Here is a 19408-nt window from a genome sequence, read left to right on the forward strand (position 1 = left end):
GATTACTGGAGCGTGCCTCATATTCAATAAAACGGAGAAGGAAAATATGAACAACATGAAAAGGCTTATTTTTTGGGAAAGGCTTGGTTTCTCAGAATCTGACAGATGTGCCTCTCTCTCTCTTCACTTTGGTGAATAAGTCATGCCAACTCACAAAGCACACTTGCACTTACTAACAAGTTTAAAATGCTGAAAATAACAATAAAATACACGTAAAAGGATGGAACCATTTCAGATGGGTCACTGCATAGCCTTTCAGAATGATGATGAATTGTATCTAAACAATAAATGCCACTCATCTGAGTTTTCTGTGAAGGTTGTTAGTCATCCAGGTGTGGGTTAGCCTTTCCGAATATAGTATAACAGCTTCAGATATGTCAAAAACATTTATGTTACTTATTAAAATAAAATGCAGAGATACTTTTCAGCATTGAGGCTTACAGATATTGTAAAATCCTCCCTAATAATCCCTATGCCTTAAGGTACAAAGTATAACTGAACACACAGTTTCTCCCACGCATGTCAGTGCAGTTATGTTTAATGTCTACTGGCCTTTTTAACATGCAGGAGTAGCCGGTATAACTGATGACACTGACAGGTCTTTCTGGGAGAAATTAGGTACAATAGATGTTTTTAATAGCAGTCATTTTTACAGGCAAGAAATCACAACTGGAATTAATAATGGCTCGGTTCCATTAAGTGTCCCGGTAGGTCATGTCAGGGAACCTTTATGTATAAAAGTAGGACCTCCTCTAAGTGGAACGCAGCCATCATTAATATGCCTGTGTTTGCTCTACAGTGACAAGTAAAAGTATCTGCTGTGTATGATAAAGTCTATATCAACTTCCCCAGTTGATTACATTACATTACATGATTACATTGAGACATTTGTTTTTTGTTATACAAAGTTGTCTGAACTTGTATGTTTAATCAAATAAACCAGGTATTATCTGGTTTCATATACAATAATGTGCATGATATTTACAAATGGATATAGACTTCGGAACAAGCCCGGTTTAAAAAACAAAAATCTTTTTTCATCTTTACTGATACGGGAGTCCAAGGTTATTAAAGAGGAGGTTTTGGCTCTTTTTATTGCTCCATAAATCAGAAAATGCTGTCAAAAGCGGGACAAAAAAGGTATCTATTTTCACCATTGATTTTAGGGCTAACATGTTAAATGAATTAGGCTACGAGAAAGGCATATAAACGAAGCCATCTGTGAAAATCTTTAAAATATAGACAGGAATAAAACAGAAAAGTTTGGCCTATGCTACACAAGTGGAGATTTGTGGCTCAGGGTATGAGAAAAAAATAAATAAAAAAATAGAGATAGAGCCTTTCTCTAAGTTGAAACATATTGTAAAATGAAATGCCATACACTTTTTTTGGCAAAATGAAAAAAATAAACTAACATATCAGTACAAAACCTTCATAGTTGATTTATTTGGTATTATAAGATGTTTAAATATACAATGAGGTAACACTAATTTGAATGACTTCCTAACAACAAAATAAACCTAAATGTGAATTTTGAGAATTTTCCTTTTACTGAAATGTAAGCAAATAGCCTAAATCTTAAAAACTGACCATTATATTAAACTAAATTGTGTTTTTGTTTGTAGTGTCTCAGACTGAAGTTGGACTTTTAGCTAACGTGACGTCCTACAATCCTGTTAGCAAGCAGACATGCTAAAGATAAACACAGGGCTCTGGAAACAATATAATGAACCAATGCCTAATACAATGTTTTATTTACAGTTATATTAGTACAAAATAATTTAAGTGTTAACAGCAAAATGGTTGAATGTCAAGCATGAGGTAGAACAGTGGAGGATTGACTGTTACAGCTGTCACGTTAGCATCTAGCGGCTAGCTAACAAGGAGCTAAATTCACAGACACCCAGTGGTTAAAATTAACAGTATCGCTATTAAGAGGCTGTTTAGAGAGAAATGTCCTTACCTGCAGGCTGTTGGCTTCAACTGACAACATTTTCCATTCTGTCACATGTGGAGTAGGTACACCTGTGGCCTGCAGCCATCCACTCTGCAGGATTTAAGAGCTGTTTGAGTCAAGACAACAGGTCAGAGGTGAACTTTCCTAACTTGTCACATTAGGCCTTTCCTATTGATTGATTAAGCAGTCTTTCTGGACACTTTCCAGCCGTGTCTTACCAAAAGAAGGAATTCCTGCAGGAATAAATGAACTTGGTGATCACAGGATTGGATTTTCATCATGCGTAGGTGGGAAAGTCTCTCCTGTGTTCCTCTGCTTCCCCACAAGCTAAACTCCTCTGCGAATCCTTTGTAACGTGGCAGCATTATCTCATTCTGATGGTATTTGCTGAGGTTAAAAGGTCACTCAGGATCCACTGCCATTATGGTCACTAAGGTCAGTTTAAGCAGACACTTTTTGAAGAAGGAATAGCTTTACTGACTTCCATCATCCATCTTAAGGATAAAGGCAAAAAAGAAATACATTTTTATTTTTACCCAATCTCCCTACAAGAGAAACACAGTTCTTTCCTTTGGATTTAATCAGTTAATAGGTCACCTTGTAAAACAATGTGGCACAGAAACTCTGCAGCACACGAGTCAGCCAGAAGTGGGTGTTTGCCAAAGATCATCAGTGATCCTTCATGACCTGTGAAATGTTTGTAGTTTCTGGACTGTGTGTCCATTGCTGCGTGATCATCTGGTCTTACATTTCTCAAACACTTTGGATGGACATTTTGTTGGCTCAGTCAGCCTGATACCACATATTAACAAATGTGTGAAGCAGCTATCTGCTGTTTACTCTGATCCAGATAAGTATAACAAAGTCACAATACATCATACTTGCAGAATGCATTTTAAGACGCCTTGTGGAAACACGACTGCCTCAAGGTTCCTGGCCTTGAATTTTGTGGCTCCTTTTTATTCTTTTATTCCACTGAACAGAGCAATTCACCCTGTTATTTTAGGATCAGATGTCTTTGCAATCCTGTAATACTGTCATTTAGACAATTCATCCAATTTATTAGAAGCTCCACCAGTGAGTGATGCCTCCTCCCTGTGTTATGTATTATGTTATTAACTGAGATTATCTAAGTGACCATAAGGAGGCATTCTATAAAACTCTGAAATAATCTTCATTGAAGTTGGTGTCAAACTGAAACAGCCTGAAATTACAGCTGTAAACCATTTCAAGAAAATGCCAATGTAGCGGTCCAATTTAGTGGTTTATAGGAAATTTGGCTCCCTCTTTGCCTTATTTGAGAAACCCACATAACCCGGTAACACTATGGAAGGTTGCTGCACATGTGGTGTGCCACTCAATTAATATATCTCCCCCTTTAGATGCATATTTTAACACATCAGGGACAGGATGAATAACACTGCTGAGAATCTGACTGGAGATCCAGCAAGATTGGCAATAAATTCATTTTATTACCAGCCATTTGGGACTAATGCGGTTTATTGTTTTATATGTTGCTACTTGGCCACTGTGACTCGGGTGGATTGCCTACTTTCCACAAACACTGCTCATAGGAAAAACCTTTAAATAATTTATTTTATCTAACGAAAAGTAATTAACTTAATTTCACACCACTTGCCTATTAGGTTCTTAAGGCTATGTTTGCGTGAGCGAAATTAAACAGCAGCATATTTGGAGTCACAGACCTATTATTTCTGTGAGAAACTGGAGAATTCCACAGAGGCGGTGAAGAAGACACATTTTAAGACGAATTCGTTATTCTCTAGCTCCCTCTGGAGGGTCAGAGTTGCACATACGTCATTCATTCCTCCAGATGGTAGTCACATAAACAATTACTGCACTATTATGTGAACTCCATGCATGTTACAAACTATTTTAACACACTGGTTCAATGCATAGCAAACAGAGTAACACAATTTCTGAATAGTGCAGTAAGCTCTCCCTTTTTGCATCATAAGATTTTATCCGGACCATTTCCTTTTTCATGCACATGCAAATACATAATAACCCAATCCACTTGCGCGAAACAAAAAAGACAAATCTTAGCCAAATGAGCGTCTTTATTTTACAAACGCATTATCTATTGACATTTTTTTTAATATAATAAAAAAGCAATTTACAAGCTTAAGAACCAAAATGAAGCAGCACAGAATGATTATGAGTAAAATATATAATTTGAATAAATATATTTTATTTCATGCTATAAAATAAATTCATAAATGGCAATAGATACAACATCAGCTCTAGCTAGCTTCATTTACTTCATAGTTGTACAAAACAGTAGAGTTCTGAGGTTCACAGTTGGGTTGTGAGGTTGTGTGTAGAGTGGACAAAACAGGAGTTGGGGCATTTCTGCTATCATGGTTCAGTTTGTGATCTCCAGTGCACCTCAAGCTTTTAGCTCTGTGGAAAATATGGGCTCATTGAGACCTTGAGGCAGAATGTTTGGGAACCACTGACTGAGGACTTGTTTCCCCACCTGAAGAGAAGTGCACAATTCTAATATGGACATAAGATGTATGTCCAATGAGACCACTTTTAACACTATATACCCTGAGTTGTAAGTTATTTATTTTTTATTTTTTGCCATGTCATCAAATACATATGAGCCAGAGACATTATAGTGCAGAGTTTAGGGAGTTAAAAAAAAAAGGAAAAGGAACAATAGCTAGACTGAAAACTTCCCCTCTGAGCCTTAAAAACTACAACTACTGTCTCAGAGCCCGAGATGCCAAAGGAGATCAGTGAACCTCAACATGCCAACAGATAGCCCGCTCCCAAATGGCTATACAGCCCAAAATCCCTTTCGTTATTTGACTCAGCTGGAGGTGCAACTCTGAACAGCGTCACTGAGTTTGACGACTGAACCACACTTTCAGTTCTTGTGTTGCAGTTTACCGACTACCACTGAATTCTGATAAACATCAGTAAGCAACACCAATCATTTTTTACTTATAAATCTTTTTTTTTTTTTTTTTTTTTAAAGAGGAAGTCAACTTGTCCAAAGTTTCAGAAAGTATATAAAAAATAAATCAATATCAAATTGTCCTGGTCCTACTTCAATTCAAGAGCTCCCTGACATTCAGTTTTTTGATATATGACAGGCCAATATTTCAATAAGCTTGATGATCCCAATACACCACTTTTCACTTTTAAAAAGGTTATTGCTTTTTCTTCTTTCTAATAATACACAGTGGACAGAAACTGACAGAGAAGCTATGGAAGACTTACGATTTTTTTCTAAGCCTGTATCAGTGTTCGTAAACTACCTGAAGTGAGTTTATTATAAAAGGAATAGGATGAGCTGCAATTTCAAAAAGTAGTCTGACAGCCTTCCTTGTAAACACTTCCTTTTGATTACTTGTGGCCCAAAATGCATCTCCCGTTCCTCTCAGAGGGGTGGAGCTAAGAGTTGACAGAGAGTCGGTTCGAGTGTGTTGTCAAGTTGGTTCTGTAGTTGTGTAGTATCACATAAGTAACTATAGTTCATGAAAAACATTTCAACTATTTCCCCTCCATTCACCTATAATGAATACATGGACTTGTTTACTCATTTGATAAAAAGAAAAAAAAAAAAAGACTAGTCTAAAAGCACCATTTATGGGGGAAAGAGTCCCGACTAAAGTGATTGAGGCCATTATAGCTGAGTCCCTTACAGGTAACTACAGAGATAGACTGGACCTGGATGGAACTGCTATTTACTTTTAACAAAAGAAAAAACAAAAACCTGTAAGTGCACAATCAATGACACAAAAAGAAGTCACAAAAATGTATCCATTGGCAATTTTTTTTTCTTTTTTTTACAATTTTGTGGTGTAGCAACGTGCAATTCAGCTACAGTACATGAGGGTAAGCTTTTGTTTCTGCACATATATTCAGGTTATAATCTGCTAAATATCCAGGCAGCTGTTTCCCCGCCGGATTAGCCAAGAGGACAGAGAGGAAGTAAATTTGTGTTTCTCATGCATCTCCTTCCTTTACAGAACTACCTAGACTACAGTACATTGCTTCGATTGTCCTCAGTTGTTAGAGAGGTGGGATACAGCTTAGTCTCTGAACATGGGGCGATGGCTTGCAGGGAACAAGTCTGCCTCATTTGATTGTAATCAATAGCTACAAAATCAGTTACACCTTAAAATCAGTAGCCTATTCCATGACCAAAAAATAAATAAAAAATAACCAAATGATAACAAGTGAAAGTTAGGGGCAGGACTTTAGAATACTACAAAATGGACAAGAATAACATGAATTTATTGTACTCATTCTTAGTACTACTTTACAATAAATCATGTGGCCATATTGTCTTATAACCTCTCTATTTAATTCATTTCAAAATGAAAGAGGCACAGGAATCTAAGTGCCAGAATCTACAATATAAAGCTTGTGGCAAGGCACTAAGTTTAAGATGCCACTTTTAGTGAAGTATTCTCTTTTGTTTACATTGGCTTTAATGATATCTATTGCACAACTTTTATATTGTCACCTTTTGTATGGCTTCATATATGACTTTACTTATGACTACTTAATGTCTTCTTAGCAAATTGTTCAAATTTTACACAAGTGATTGTTGTAAGCTGGGAAACATACATTCCTTGCAAATAGCAATGTACTAGCCCTACATTAAATTAAGAACTTATTCTTCTTAATGAGCATTCAATTATGCAATACAGTCTAAATTTACTGTTAAAAAATCACCTATTAGTCTTTGGTGTGGTCTCTTGGCACAAAATTGTTTTAGCAGTTTGTACCCATTATTCACAAATCTTACTAACAATAACCCAAGATGGGATGGATGTCCTGCTTCTTTCCTAAGACAAGGGCAAGAATAATCAGAGACAGGTTCAAATGAGTCAGCAACTGATTTTGGTGAATTTAGATCAGCTGACAAACCTGTACATCACATGAGTGGCTGACAGAAATTGATAAACATTCATCTAAAATTATTGTATAGGCTGACAGACTGCGGGTGATGACGACCGAAAAGTGTGATAAATTCGTACACGAAAAAAAAAAAAAAGCTAGCTATACCGATTTTTGCGAAATTCCCCAAATTTTGGTTTGCTATCTTCAATGACTAAAGACGATGACTGAACATTCAGAGGAATAAAAGGACTGCACTCTTGACGTAAAACTAGACACACACTAAGCAAAAAAACAAACAAAACTATTCTCTCCCACCAAGCGCACAAGTAGAAAATTATATGCAAACTGTAAAATAATCAATGCATTCTCAATTCAGTGACACAAATTCATCATGGACCAGATGGGACAAAATACAAGCATAGAGCGGGTGCTCAACAAAGGCATTAAGCAGCTGGATGGCAAATAAGAACGCAGGACAGCACAAAAGGAACCACCCAGCAGAGCTTAAAATATGCAGATCATGACAGCATAATCAATCAGGCCTTCTAAGTGCCTTTACTCTGAATAAGGATTATTAAATCACAATGGAAATAAATGTCTCTATATTTTAACAACACCCCCTCCCTGATCCCCATAGTTTAAAGAGTATAGATAAAAAGCAACGCTGCCATTTGAGTGACTTGTAACCAATAGTATTCACGTGATTGCAGAGTTTCATCAAAGTTCACAAGATTTTTACTCAGAGGAAAAATTGCTGCTATGAAGCAAGTTTTACCCTGACACTGCTGCTGCTGCAGCATCAGAATTAAGACAGAAATTAGCACATTTTATCACAGCCCACCCACCAACTCTGCAAAGTGCATCAATACTTTGGATCACCGGCTATCTCTTAATCTAGTTATGTCACACCTATGACAACGCCTTAGCACTGACAAATGAGGAAAACGTGTTCCAAGTCTGCATTTGACCCCCAAAAAATGCAGAAAATGTCTATCACAGATTAAACATCCCACCCTAAAAGGCAGGACATAATGGGAAAAAAAGAACAAACCAATAGCTGTTTAATATAGTGGAAGAAAAACCATGTCACAATGGCTGAGATTCCTTTGTTCATTCTGTTTGCATATTGTTCAAACCAGTATACTATAGTGATTTGTGTGAACAGATCCATAGCTGTTCCTGCTGTGCTGAGTTGACAATGAGTACTCCTGTCTCTGGTAGAGTACACAGTATTAAATTGGAAGCCTCAGGACAAAACAAGTACACATAGAATAGTTCTGTATAAATCTGCCATCAGAGTAGAGAGGAATACAAATGACTTTACTGTGTGGACGTAATTCACCCATTAAATGGATGGCAGCATCTAAAACCACGCCTAGGCGAACAGAGTGAGATCTCCAGTAGTGATGAGAGATAGAATCCTGAAGTGTTTTGTAGAACAAATGTTACAAGACAGTAAAATCGTATCTTGAAAAATAACAGGGCCAATCTCTATTTTCTTACTCTATTCCCCATATTTGCCAAAAGCACACAAGTAAGCTAGCAAATTTAATGCACTCCTAACATAGCACCTTCTTAAACATCATTTTAACCTGGCTGACCGTGAAACATTTGAAAGGGACTTTGTCCCTAAACCATACAATCAGCAAGGAATATTTCCCCCAAGTATCAAGGCTTTGTGTTGAAAGAATATTCTTTACAGAGTTTGGCAATAAGATACTGTACATATAAACTGAAAACGGATTTCAAACGATGAACACATCTGTGCCTGGTAGGTTCTTGGCTATGAGGTAGAACCTGGTGAGTTTCATTAAAGTTAAAATACTGTCTGTTATGAGTATGTAGTTGTATTATGAGGTATTGAACGGATATGTCACACGAAGCTTTGCACTGGCAGAAAAATCATTCCTTGTGAGTAAGTGACCTCCTGTGGCCACATGTGCAAAAACAGGTCAGGTAAAAAGGTGATATGACAAGCATCTTACCAGAGCTTTCACATTATCAATTATTGCAACATGCCTATATAACTCTGTAAATATGTTTTAAAAAACATGGAAAGATATAAAGATAAATCAAACAGGGGGTCTTGATTATTGGGACCGCCTCAAAAATAGTAAGTTGTTACTCCCTTTGCTTGAAAGAATCAAATTTCTATAAAGCACCCATTTTCTCTCTGCATGTAGCATCTAACGTTCACAAAACCGGCAGAAACCCTTGAGGCAATAGTAGAGGGAGCTAATTCAAAAAGAGAGAGTTCTTTAAATTGAGTTGAAATAAACATTTCTTAAAGCTTCCTTAACCTGAAGCACGACCTAAAAATCACATCTCGATGCTTGAGCCTCCTCTGGACTGCATTTTGAACTTTCCTCCATATCATTGGGTGGTGCCTCTTCTGCATATTGTGCCTCAAAGGCCATCCCCTCAGACGTATCCTCTTGGTCCTTCTGACCTGAACTTCCCTCCGTCCTCTCTGGAGAGTCCGTGTGATTGCTGCCCTCTGATGCTCCCATGTGCTTCTTCCTCAGGTGCTGGTTAAGGGTGCCCTGAAATGGGAAGCATTTGCCACAGATCTGACAGTGGAAGGGCTTGTTGTCCGTGTGGCCACGGATGTGGTACTCCAGCTGATCCTTCCTTGTGTACTTCTTGCCGCAGAACTTACAAACAAATGGGGTGATTCCCATGTGCAGGCGCATGTGGCGGTCCAGGCTCCCTTTCTGATTGAAGGTCTTTCCACAGTAGATGCAAATCAGTCTCTCGTTGTAGGGGTACCACTGGCTCCGCAGGCTACGCTCTCGTACATCGTTTTCCAACCCTGTGGGTCCCACAGCTGATTCACCTTCATCTGAGCCTGGTTTGATATGACTCAGAACCCCTGCTGGGATAGCCAGTGGTCGCTTTGCCCTTGCTCGCCCACCTCTGAAGCCACTGAGCATGGAGCGAGAAGGACTGGAGTTGGTGAGGTTGACAAAGCACGGGGAGGAGAGCCCTGAGTAAGAATAGGTAGGAGCCTGGATGACAGGACCATAAGAACCCACACTAACAGCCAATACCTGTTCTCCATCCACCAACTCTGTGTGGTAGCCATCATCACCAGCTGAGGAACTATCTGAGTAAGTGGGTCTGTCGGTCTTTTCTACCTTCACATGCACATCTGTTACTTGCCCATCTTTGCCAATCAGTTCCACTTGCTCTGTTTCTCCCTCCATGGGCGCATCATGCTCTGACACACTATCACTACTGCCACGGTCCGATTGGCCTTCCTCTTGCTGCTGTCGTGCCCGGGCCAGGCCTTTTCCTGCCAGTTCCAAGCGTGCTTCATGCCCTGCCTGATTCTGCCGGGAGTAGTAAGGGGGGGAGATCTGGGTAGGGTTTATAAAGAGGTTGCTGTCATTGACCCCATTGCGGCTGGTCTGCAAGTTGTCCTTCTCTGGACTGCAGACACTAACTGGGAGGCTGATCTTGGAATGGATGCTCTCAAGAATTTGGGTGCACTTGTCAATGATAGCCTGCATCTGCAGAAAGCTGGCAGCGGTGAGGAAACTGATAATATCCTTGAGCTGGAGGGACATGTGACCCGTGTAGCAGAAAGCAAGAAGCTGCTCAAACACCTCAGGGCTTTTGATGACCGATATGGAAAGGCCACTCATGGTGCTGAGAGCTGAGTGGTCACGAAAGTAGGGTGAACTCGCTGCCAGCACAGCCTTGTGTGCCCTAAACGGCTGGCCCTGAATGTGAACAATAATGTCACACAACTTTCCTTGCAGGCGCAACTCATTGAGTTGGGTTAGAACAGTGTTACTGAACTCCGGCACATCAAACTCGATGTAGCTGCCGTCGTCCATTTCTTGGATATGTTTCTCCAGTTTGTCGACAGCCTGATGGGAAAAGAAACAAAAAAAATCATTAGGTTTGCATTCGCAACAGACTGCAGCATTTTTACAGTTTACAGTAAAAATTAAAGCAAGTACAATATTGTATTTACAGCGGGTAAAATAAGTATTGAAGACGTCACCATTTTTCTCAGTAAATATATTTCTAAAGGTGCTACTAACACGGAATTTTCACCAGATGTTGGTAACAACCCATGCAACCCACACATGCAAAGAAATCAAACCTTAGATGTCCATAAATTAAGTTACGTATTAAAAAATGGAATGACATAGGGAAAAAGTATTGAATCATAATCCAGAAGTGGAAACAACATAATTTTACCATAAACTAGCCACAACCCGGTGCTCCTCGCAAGATTTCTGACACAGGAGTTTAAAGAATTATCAGAAGAGTTGTCCAAGAGCCAAGGACCACTCATGGAGAGCTTCAGAAAGACCTGGAATTAGCAGGTACAAGTGTTTCAAAGAAAACAACAAGCAACGCACTCAACAGTCATGACCTGTATGGACGCTCACCACGCATGACTCCATTGCTGAAGAAAAACATGCTGAAGCCCGTTTAAAGTTTGCTTTCGGACAAGCCTGGGCAATACTGGGAGAATATAGTCTGGTCAGATGAGACCAAAATTTAATTGCCATAATACACACCATGTTGGAGGTCAAATGGCACTGCACATCACACCAAAAACACCATAGCAACAGTGAAGTTTGGAAGTGGGAACATCATGGTGTGGGGCTGTTTTTCAGCATATGGCACTGGCAAACTTCATATAATTGAAGGAAGGATGAATGGAAAAATGTACTGAGACATGCTTGATAAAAATCTGCTGCCATCTACTAGGATGATGAAGATGAAACGAGAGTGGACATTTCAGCAAGACAATGATCCCAAACACACAGCCAAGGAAACTCTCACTTGGTTTGAGAGAAAGAAAATAAAGCTGCTAGAATTGACCAGCCAATCACCTGACTTGTATCCAACGGAAAATATATGGAAAGAACTAAAGATCAGAGTTCATAGAAGAAGCTTAAGGAACCTTCAAGATTTGAAGACTGTTTGTGTGTAAGAATGGGCCAAAATCACACCTGAGCAATGCATGCAACTAGTTTCTCCATAGGCGTCTTGAAGCTGTTATTACCAACAAAGGCTTTGGTACTAAGTGTTAAATAAATTTAAGTAAGTGTGTTCAATACTTTTTCCCTGTGTCATTCCATTTTTTTAACAAGTAACTTAATTTATGGACATCTAAGGTTTGATTTCTTTGCATGTGTGGGTTGCATGGGTTGTTACCGACATCTGGATTTCATGTCAGTAACACCTTTAGAAATATATTTACTGAGAAAAATGGTGACATGTTCTATACTTATTTTACCCACTGTATACTAGCCCTGTATGAAGTCCCATTTTAATAAAAGCTCAGATGAAAAATTGAGGACTTGTTCCCATAAATGTTTGCTAATGCATGTGTATATCGAAAAAACTAAAACAAAATGTGTATTCACTGTTGTATTGAATATTGGGGTTTGTATCAATAATATGTTACTGGTCAGAATGTATTTTAACAGAAACAGAAATTTCAAAAAAAGATCTAAAGTACATGTGCAGCTGAAATACAAACTAGTTTCTCAACAGGAATTTGCCAATAGAATGACTGTGAAGAGTAGTCTTATCAAAGCAGACGATGGCACACGCCTAACACAAGAAGCTAAACTGTTTCAATATCTCAGGTCCAAAATAAGAGATTAAAAAATGAAAGTATATGCTAAGCCATGACTGTTAACTCCAAATTTAGTTTGTTCTGAATTTAAAATCAGAAAAAAACTGCACTCAATGGAAACTGATGTTTTCAGCACATATGAACAAACAAACATGATCCTCTTTGAAAAGTGCCAACAGGTAAAGTGGATAATCTCAAACATATGACACGTAACATTGACATTTTGTAGTTCTTAATATCCATAAAATCTGTTCCACATCAGAGGCCAATGTTTAGAATATCCCTAGAGACTGACAGGTGGAACTGGAGTTATCTAAACCTCTCACATCTGGTGTTCTCTTTGAGATTAAAGTGTGTGGTGTCATCATGAAAAGATCTAAAGAGCTCTCTAAGGCTGTCGGGGAAAAAAAAAAACCTGTGGATGACGATGAGTCTGGCAAAGGGTTTAAAAAGCTTTCCAAATTATTTCAGTAAATCATTCCGCTGTAAGTATAATCATCTACAAGGGCGCATAGATTTCAAACGATGATTTCAAACTGCATGTATACCCCAGGAGCAGCCTGTGTGATGAAGTAGTCAGGAATCGAAAACAGGATCTGCAGGTAACTCTTGGGTGTCAGAAATGCATGCATTTCTGATCAAAAAGAGATCATACGTTATCGGTCATTTGGACCAGGAGACCAGGCCTTTTGGAAGAATGTGCTGTATGCAGGCAAATCAAAGATAAAGCCGTTTGGCCATAGTAACAGTAGACATGTTTGCTACAGACCAGCTAAGACAGCTCTTAAGGAGAAGAACCTCATTCCAGCTGTAAAGCCTGGTAGTGGAAATACTACAGTTTTGCAGCTTCAAAGACCTCAACTTGCTGTCCCAGATTCAGCAATTAATACTGCATATCAAAGTGTCACTGAACATAATATCGGTCACAAAGTGGAAGCAAGCTGGTGCCTCAAGTGTCCACAGTAGCAATTTTAGCTTAAGGAAGCAGTACTAGCTTCTAAGGATGTTTACCTCTACCATGGTATGGAGTCATGAATCTGGAAATGTAACAACTTCAAAATGAAGGCAGTCAGGTAATTATGATGATATTCAAAGATATTTATGAAGATATTTAAGTTTGTTAGTTGGTTATTCAAAAAACATTCAGTTCGAAGTGGGCTTTTTTTTTACTTTTTTATATTCTTATTTATTTTACACAATGAAGAAGGCTTTATTGGTATGTATAAACTAAAAGGAAAAAGCTTGGAGGCAAGCTATTCAACGGTCAAGCATGTAGGCCTACATTGGAATGACTGAAACGTTAAGGGATTGGGGCTTAGATCGGTCCATACGCAACATTAAAATGATCGGGATCAGATCAGGAACAAAGAATCCCGACTAATTTCTTGAGGTCAAGGGTGTAATTATTGATCTCAATGAAGAATATTTCATCTCGTGGTACATTTTCTGCAATAAATGCTTGTCAAACATGCCAAAAAAAGCCAAGAATTTAGCAGCATTATTATTATATCACACAAGAGTAGCATATGGATATGTGTTTTTCCCTCAGATCCACATATAATAAATACAACAGGAGCTAATTATATATTTGATGTTTCCTTGGAGCGACTGCGCACTGATGACACTGTTGCAGTTACATTTGGCAGAAATGCATTTGACACACTGACCTCAAAACAGGTTTTAGTATATCAGCATAATGGTTTTGGTTGAGGTAGAAATTAATTCAAGTAAGCCAGCTACCACACAAACAGAATCAACTGCAAGTATCACTGAGTGAGATAAAAAAGAATCAAGAGAATAATCAAGGTAAAACAAAGACAGTCTCTCAGAAACTGACATTTCAGTAGCACATACTTCATGTCATTTATTTCTCACATTTTTATTTATTATTAATTCACTGCTATTACTGCTAAATGTAAATGTGAAAGGAAAATACATGAAACAAAAGCAAATGACTGAACACAATGTACCAGCGTTCTGCATATGCAGACTGTGGTGAAGCGTAACAGTCTTGTGAGCGAAGCCATAAAGGTATATGTATAGCGCATTTGGCAGAGAAAGAAGAAAATCTGGTTATGCTCAGAAGGCGAGCAGCAACGGTTTATGAAAACTCTGACACAATACCTTTCTAGTAGACTGAGGCAATGGGGATTCAGAAAGGCAACTGCCTTTGTACTTGCCTAACTGTGGTACAGTAATGCCAAATGTCTCCCCCTGCATTAAAATATTCCATAATATACTAGCCACACCACTCAAGCTTTGACTCAAACACATTTTGGAAAAATGAAAAATGAACATATGCCCTAATGCAGGACACTGCTGCATTACTAGTCGCTTACTACACTTACATAATTATATACTGACTTGAGCTGGTTGATGAAATATTAACAAATGTCATGCCTTTCCAAGAAAAAAACAAGTTAAACAACACTTTAGGACACTGCAACCTCAAATTCTACTGTATCTAATGTGTATTCTGTATTTGTACAGTAAAAGCAAACACTTTCATCTTGCAAACCTTAACTTGTGTCAGTTCTCCAGCTTAACCCTCCTCTCCCCCTACTCCATCTGCCTTTCTCCAATCTCTCCCTCTGCACCTCCTCCTCCTCTCCTGCCCCTCGCTGGCAATTCAGCATGATCTGCTGTACATTGAGTCCCTGTCAGCACTTTGGGAACGTAAACACTTTCTCCAGTTGCCAAAGCTTGCCAAGTCACCTGTCCAACAAACCATATGTTCTGATTCTGGCTTATGATAGAGAAGTTTTAGTAAAACATAGAGAATTGTAAGGGGGTGTGCATTATTTTCACTCCACACATGACCATTCTTCAAGTAAAACGCGTTCATACAGTAAAACATACCAGTAATGGCTGCCAACAGCATGCATACTAGATAGAGCCAAGTGTGAGGGCAGCCAAAGAATGCATGCTCAGTAGTTGAGGGTCACATGCTTGGCTCACATGGGAAAGTCGAAAATGTTTAAACTCAGCTCAAAAATTCCATCTGTGGCTCAAGTTGCTAGTCTGCTAATAAACCTATCTGTTACAGCTGCTTCATGTACATACGTAAAAACGATGCTGAGCAGTACATTGTGACAGTTTGACTGACCAAAATATCAGCATAACTACTGGAGAGATGTCACCTAAAGCTTACAATCTAAAACTGTGAAAACTGAGGAAAACATTAGGAAAAAAAATCTAAGTCAGCATGCAAGCATTGTATGCTTTCTTCAACATCAGCAGCATACTTTGAAAAACAGCTTGTGGGGCGGACCAGACGCAGGACAGAATTGCTTAACAAGCAAAGGTTGGGAGAGCAATTTAAAGACGGTAAAAATAATAATAATAAAAAAAACCTATATAAAAATAGACTACATTTTGATACACCTAAGGCAGGGTAAGATGTGAAAAACTCTGTTGAGGGAAAACAACATGCAAGGCATAGTGGGATGCATTATATAGAGCTAAATATTGCATGCTTAGCCTTTGGGTTTGTTCTCTTATTTGATTTGTTTGGAGAACATAACTGGGAGATGAGAAAATGCTCATTGTTCATTTCAGTCTATTCGCATGCTTAAAAGACTTAAGCCTATCCTAACACTCTTTATCCTTTTTTAACTAACTATAACCCATAAACATTCTGCAGCTACAAACATACACAGATACATTATTAAAAACACAACCATATTGTACTGTCTATATCACATGACACTGAAGTAGATTTATTTCTTGGTGACATTGCGCCACTCAAGGCTAAGATTCCAAAGAGCAATTTTAAAGGAAAAGAAGATAACAAGAAGGCCTCCACAGGAAGACGCACATGTTATTTTTCCATTTCTATCATCGGCAGTCGCTACAGCCACGAGTTGAGTAATTCAGATGAAATCAACTAATAAAGACGGAACCTAACTGATCCACAACAACAGCATTACTGGTGCTGTTTGCTGAAGAATTTTGCACATTGTTTGCAGTATGAACAGTGCTTTTGATGACCAGTACTATTTAGCTACGATATCACACAAGCTACTGTACTGTCTTCATAGTCGGAGCCACTGCAGAGTGATAATGCTGTCGCAATTACAGTTGACAGAGAATGTATTCAACACAGTGTCCTTAAAACAGGTTTTACTCTCACCAAATGGCTTTGCTGTAGGTTGAAATGAATTCAAGCAAGGCAGCCGCCATGTGCACCTGAAATACGGGAACGCCCTGTATGAGTCTGTACATAGTCAGTCTGTATTGTTCTTCTGTTAAGATTTCCCCTAAATTATATAAACAATTTACAGGTACTTGAGAACATTCTGACTCACATGATGAATCAGAGAGTTTTTTTTTTATCTTAATAAATATAGCAGCAAAACACAACATTTTTAAAAGGTGGACAAAATGTACTAGAGAAATGCTATCTGTTAATTTACACAGCACTGTACAGAAGCTGGACTGACAAAATTACTACAAACAACTCACTTATATCCCAACAATTTTCTAAATGACCAGGTTCCTACTATAGTTCTACGCATCTAGCATCTAATGTTATATTCCTCGCACTGCACAAGCATTTCCAGTTTAAAACAGAAACAACTAAAAACGAAAACAAAACCATAATGCCAACTAACTCATGCAAAGTAGTTGGCTCCTCTGTGTTCTGACTTGCCATTAAGCTGAAACGTTTTGTTTCAAACTGGATTCTGAACGTCTTCATGTGGGACATTTCTGAGCCAACAAATACCACAGAAAGCTAAATATGGCGACCCAGGTGAAGCCAGGTGTGCTGACTACCACATGCCATGTACTGTACTTTGCCCTTTCCTGCCATAACATCACGTAATATTAGTTTCTAGGTGCTGTTTGTTACCTTTAATATCTTTAGTTTAAAAGATTGATAAAAATGAATGGAGGTGCAGGTTGAGTTTCTGGCCCGATGCCAACTCATACATGCGGAGTGGTGTTAAACTGGAGCGTATAATATATTTAATGTGTTACTCTTACAAATCAAGAGTCACGTTTACCCGTCTTAGCCTAATCATAAATGCACAAAAAGGGAGTGTAGCATGTACCACGATGCCATCGTCCACACACATAGTGCCGACACACTTAATGTCTCAAACTTTAACGCAAACCAATCTGTCAGTAGTTATTGGTTAGCACAGCGGCTAACGTTAGCGCTAGCTTGAACAACACACCCGTCTGCTTTTAGTTCGTTGTAGCCACCATCCCTCCCTTCTATAGTGACATGCAGTTAAATGAACGTTAGTTATAGATTTGCATCGGCTCACAGGGCCGAACCACCCAACTGCCAAGCGGCACACAAGCAATGGCTAACTAGCTACATTAGCTAGCCCAGTCTCGAGCTTTATTTGTAGGAAAACATGCACAACTTTCACAGAGACTTCACTCTTGAACTAGCTAAGGGTTTGGGCACGTTTTCTATGACTATTTAAATGACTGACAAGCTTGCACGACTTAATGGTTTAGTTACACCGTCGAACGCGGGTGCAAACTATGTCGGCTGTCATGCGAAATAGCTACTATGCTAGTGAGCTAGCCGTTAGCACAACCATTCCGTAACAGTCAGGGCTAAACCGCTGCTAAATAGAAGCTAATGCTAGCTAGCAGTGAGTTGCTAGCGTAATAGCCGCAGGTAATCATTTTCATTTTACTTACACTGTAATAGCTCGGACGCTCCGACATTACAAACGCATTATGGTTCACCAGTCCATGCCAAAGCTGCAGTCCACCAAACTCACCGTCTCGCAGGTTAGCAATTAAACGTTGTCCATTCCCCTCAGTAGTTCGCTAACACTACAGCCAGGCCTCCCCCCCTCTCCAGTCCAGATGTGTCAGACAGTTGCTGCTGCAATTTTTGCATCAACAGGAAGTGTTCTTTAGGCTCTATGCATTCATTCTATCTGTGTGTTTTGCAGCAGCCCCTCCCTTGCTCGTGTCAGTGTAGTATATTGAGACATCATGTACTTATTATACGACGTGATGTTGGGCACAATACACACGCGTCTTCTAGGATTGTTTCCAGTAGATAACGTGGCTCTACTGATTCTGTTATCAGACTGCACCCTTGCAGTGTGAGTCAGTTTGATCTACTTTTACGAAGTGACAGTAAACACAAAATGTAAACGTTACTAGTGGTTACATGTTTGTTTCTTCTTTTATTATGAGATTACATTTGTCCTTTTCATATTTATTTTCTTACTTTATTCATTCCAGATGTGTGCCACCACCACACACATACATATATTTAGATTAATTAGGAATTTCATCTAGAATATTTAGATTAAATGCAAACAATTCACCGAGTTATATACAGTCTAGGATTATCGCCAATAGAATAAAAGTAATTCAGATGAGTTGGGTCTCTGGCAACTTTAAAGTCATTGGTCAACTTTAATTACGTTTTTTCAGTATTTTGCTTTTCTTTTCGTCTCTGTATGGTTTGTTTTCTGGAAGGAATTTATAATCAACGGTCATGAGCTCAAAAAGGACTGATTCACTTCAATGTATACATATATACCACAAAGGGGCGCCAGAGACTAAACTGATGAAACATCAACCTCTCATCCAGATCTTTTCATTCATTTAAACGCAGAAAAGTTGAGGTTCGTCACATACAAATATCTAAATCAATCAACCAGATAGCATTAAACAATAAATTAGATTATAAATAATAAAACTAAATAGGTCATCATTTTTTTTAACTTTATTTTTTTAAACCTCCGTGACTACTTTTCTGTGTGCAGGTTTTAGCTGAAGGAGAATGATTTAATTTTTTTCTTAAGACAGTGGGAACACATTACTGATCATAATTCTTCCATTAAAATTGCAAATAGTAACAGTGTAAAACGCTGCCTGTGAAACATTCTTGCGGAATATTTGTACATAATTACTTTTAACATATTTTGTCATCAGATAATATAGACAGACAAAGATGGACTTGCAATATTTCATAA

At 38.6% G+C, this 19408-nt stretch overlaps 1 protein-coding gene across 2 annotated transcripts; it reads right to left on the reverse strand.

The window, feature by feature from the left end:
• Positions 1-1414: 1414 nt before the first annotated feature.
• Positions 1415-18527, reverse strand: zbtb34 (zinc finger and BTB domain containing 34). 2 transcript variants are annotated; one of them, XM_084551439.1, is made up of 2 exons: positions 18194-18527; positions 1415-10716 (listed from the first exon to the last, which is right to left on the reverse strand). In XM_084551439.1, the coding sequence occupies exon 2, from the start codon at positions 10681-10683 to the stop codon at positions 9154-9156; it is 1530 nt and encodes a 509-aa protein (XP_084407565.1). In that variant the 5' UTR covers positions 10684-10716; positions 18194-18527; the 3' UTR covers positions 1415-9153. The 2 variants fall into 2 exon arrangements, with proteins under 2 accessions (XP_084407565.1, XP_084407564.1); XM_084551438.1 differs by having other exon boundaries at positions 18111-18527.
• Positions 18528-19408: the final 881 nt, after the last annotated feature.

The sequence above is a fragment of the Chelon labrosus genome, assembly GCF_963514085.1.
Source record: "Chelon labrosus genome assembly, chromosome: 9".
In the NCBI taxonomy this organism is placed as follows: domain Eukaryota; kingdom Metazoa; phylum Chordata; class Actinopteri; order Mugiliformes; family Mugilidae; genus Chelon; species Chelon labrosus.

Coding starts and splice junctions, on each gene's coding strand:
- zbtb34 (XM_084551438.1), bottom strand. CDS start 18,137: ATGTCGGAGCGTCCGAGCTATTACAGT. Junction 10,717..18,110: donor AGCGTCCGAGCTATTACAGT/GTAAGTAAAATG, acceptor TTTTCCCATCAG/GCTGTCGACAAACTGGAGAA.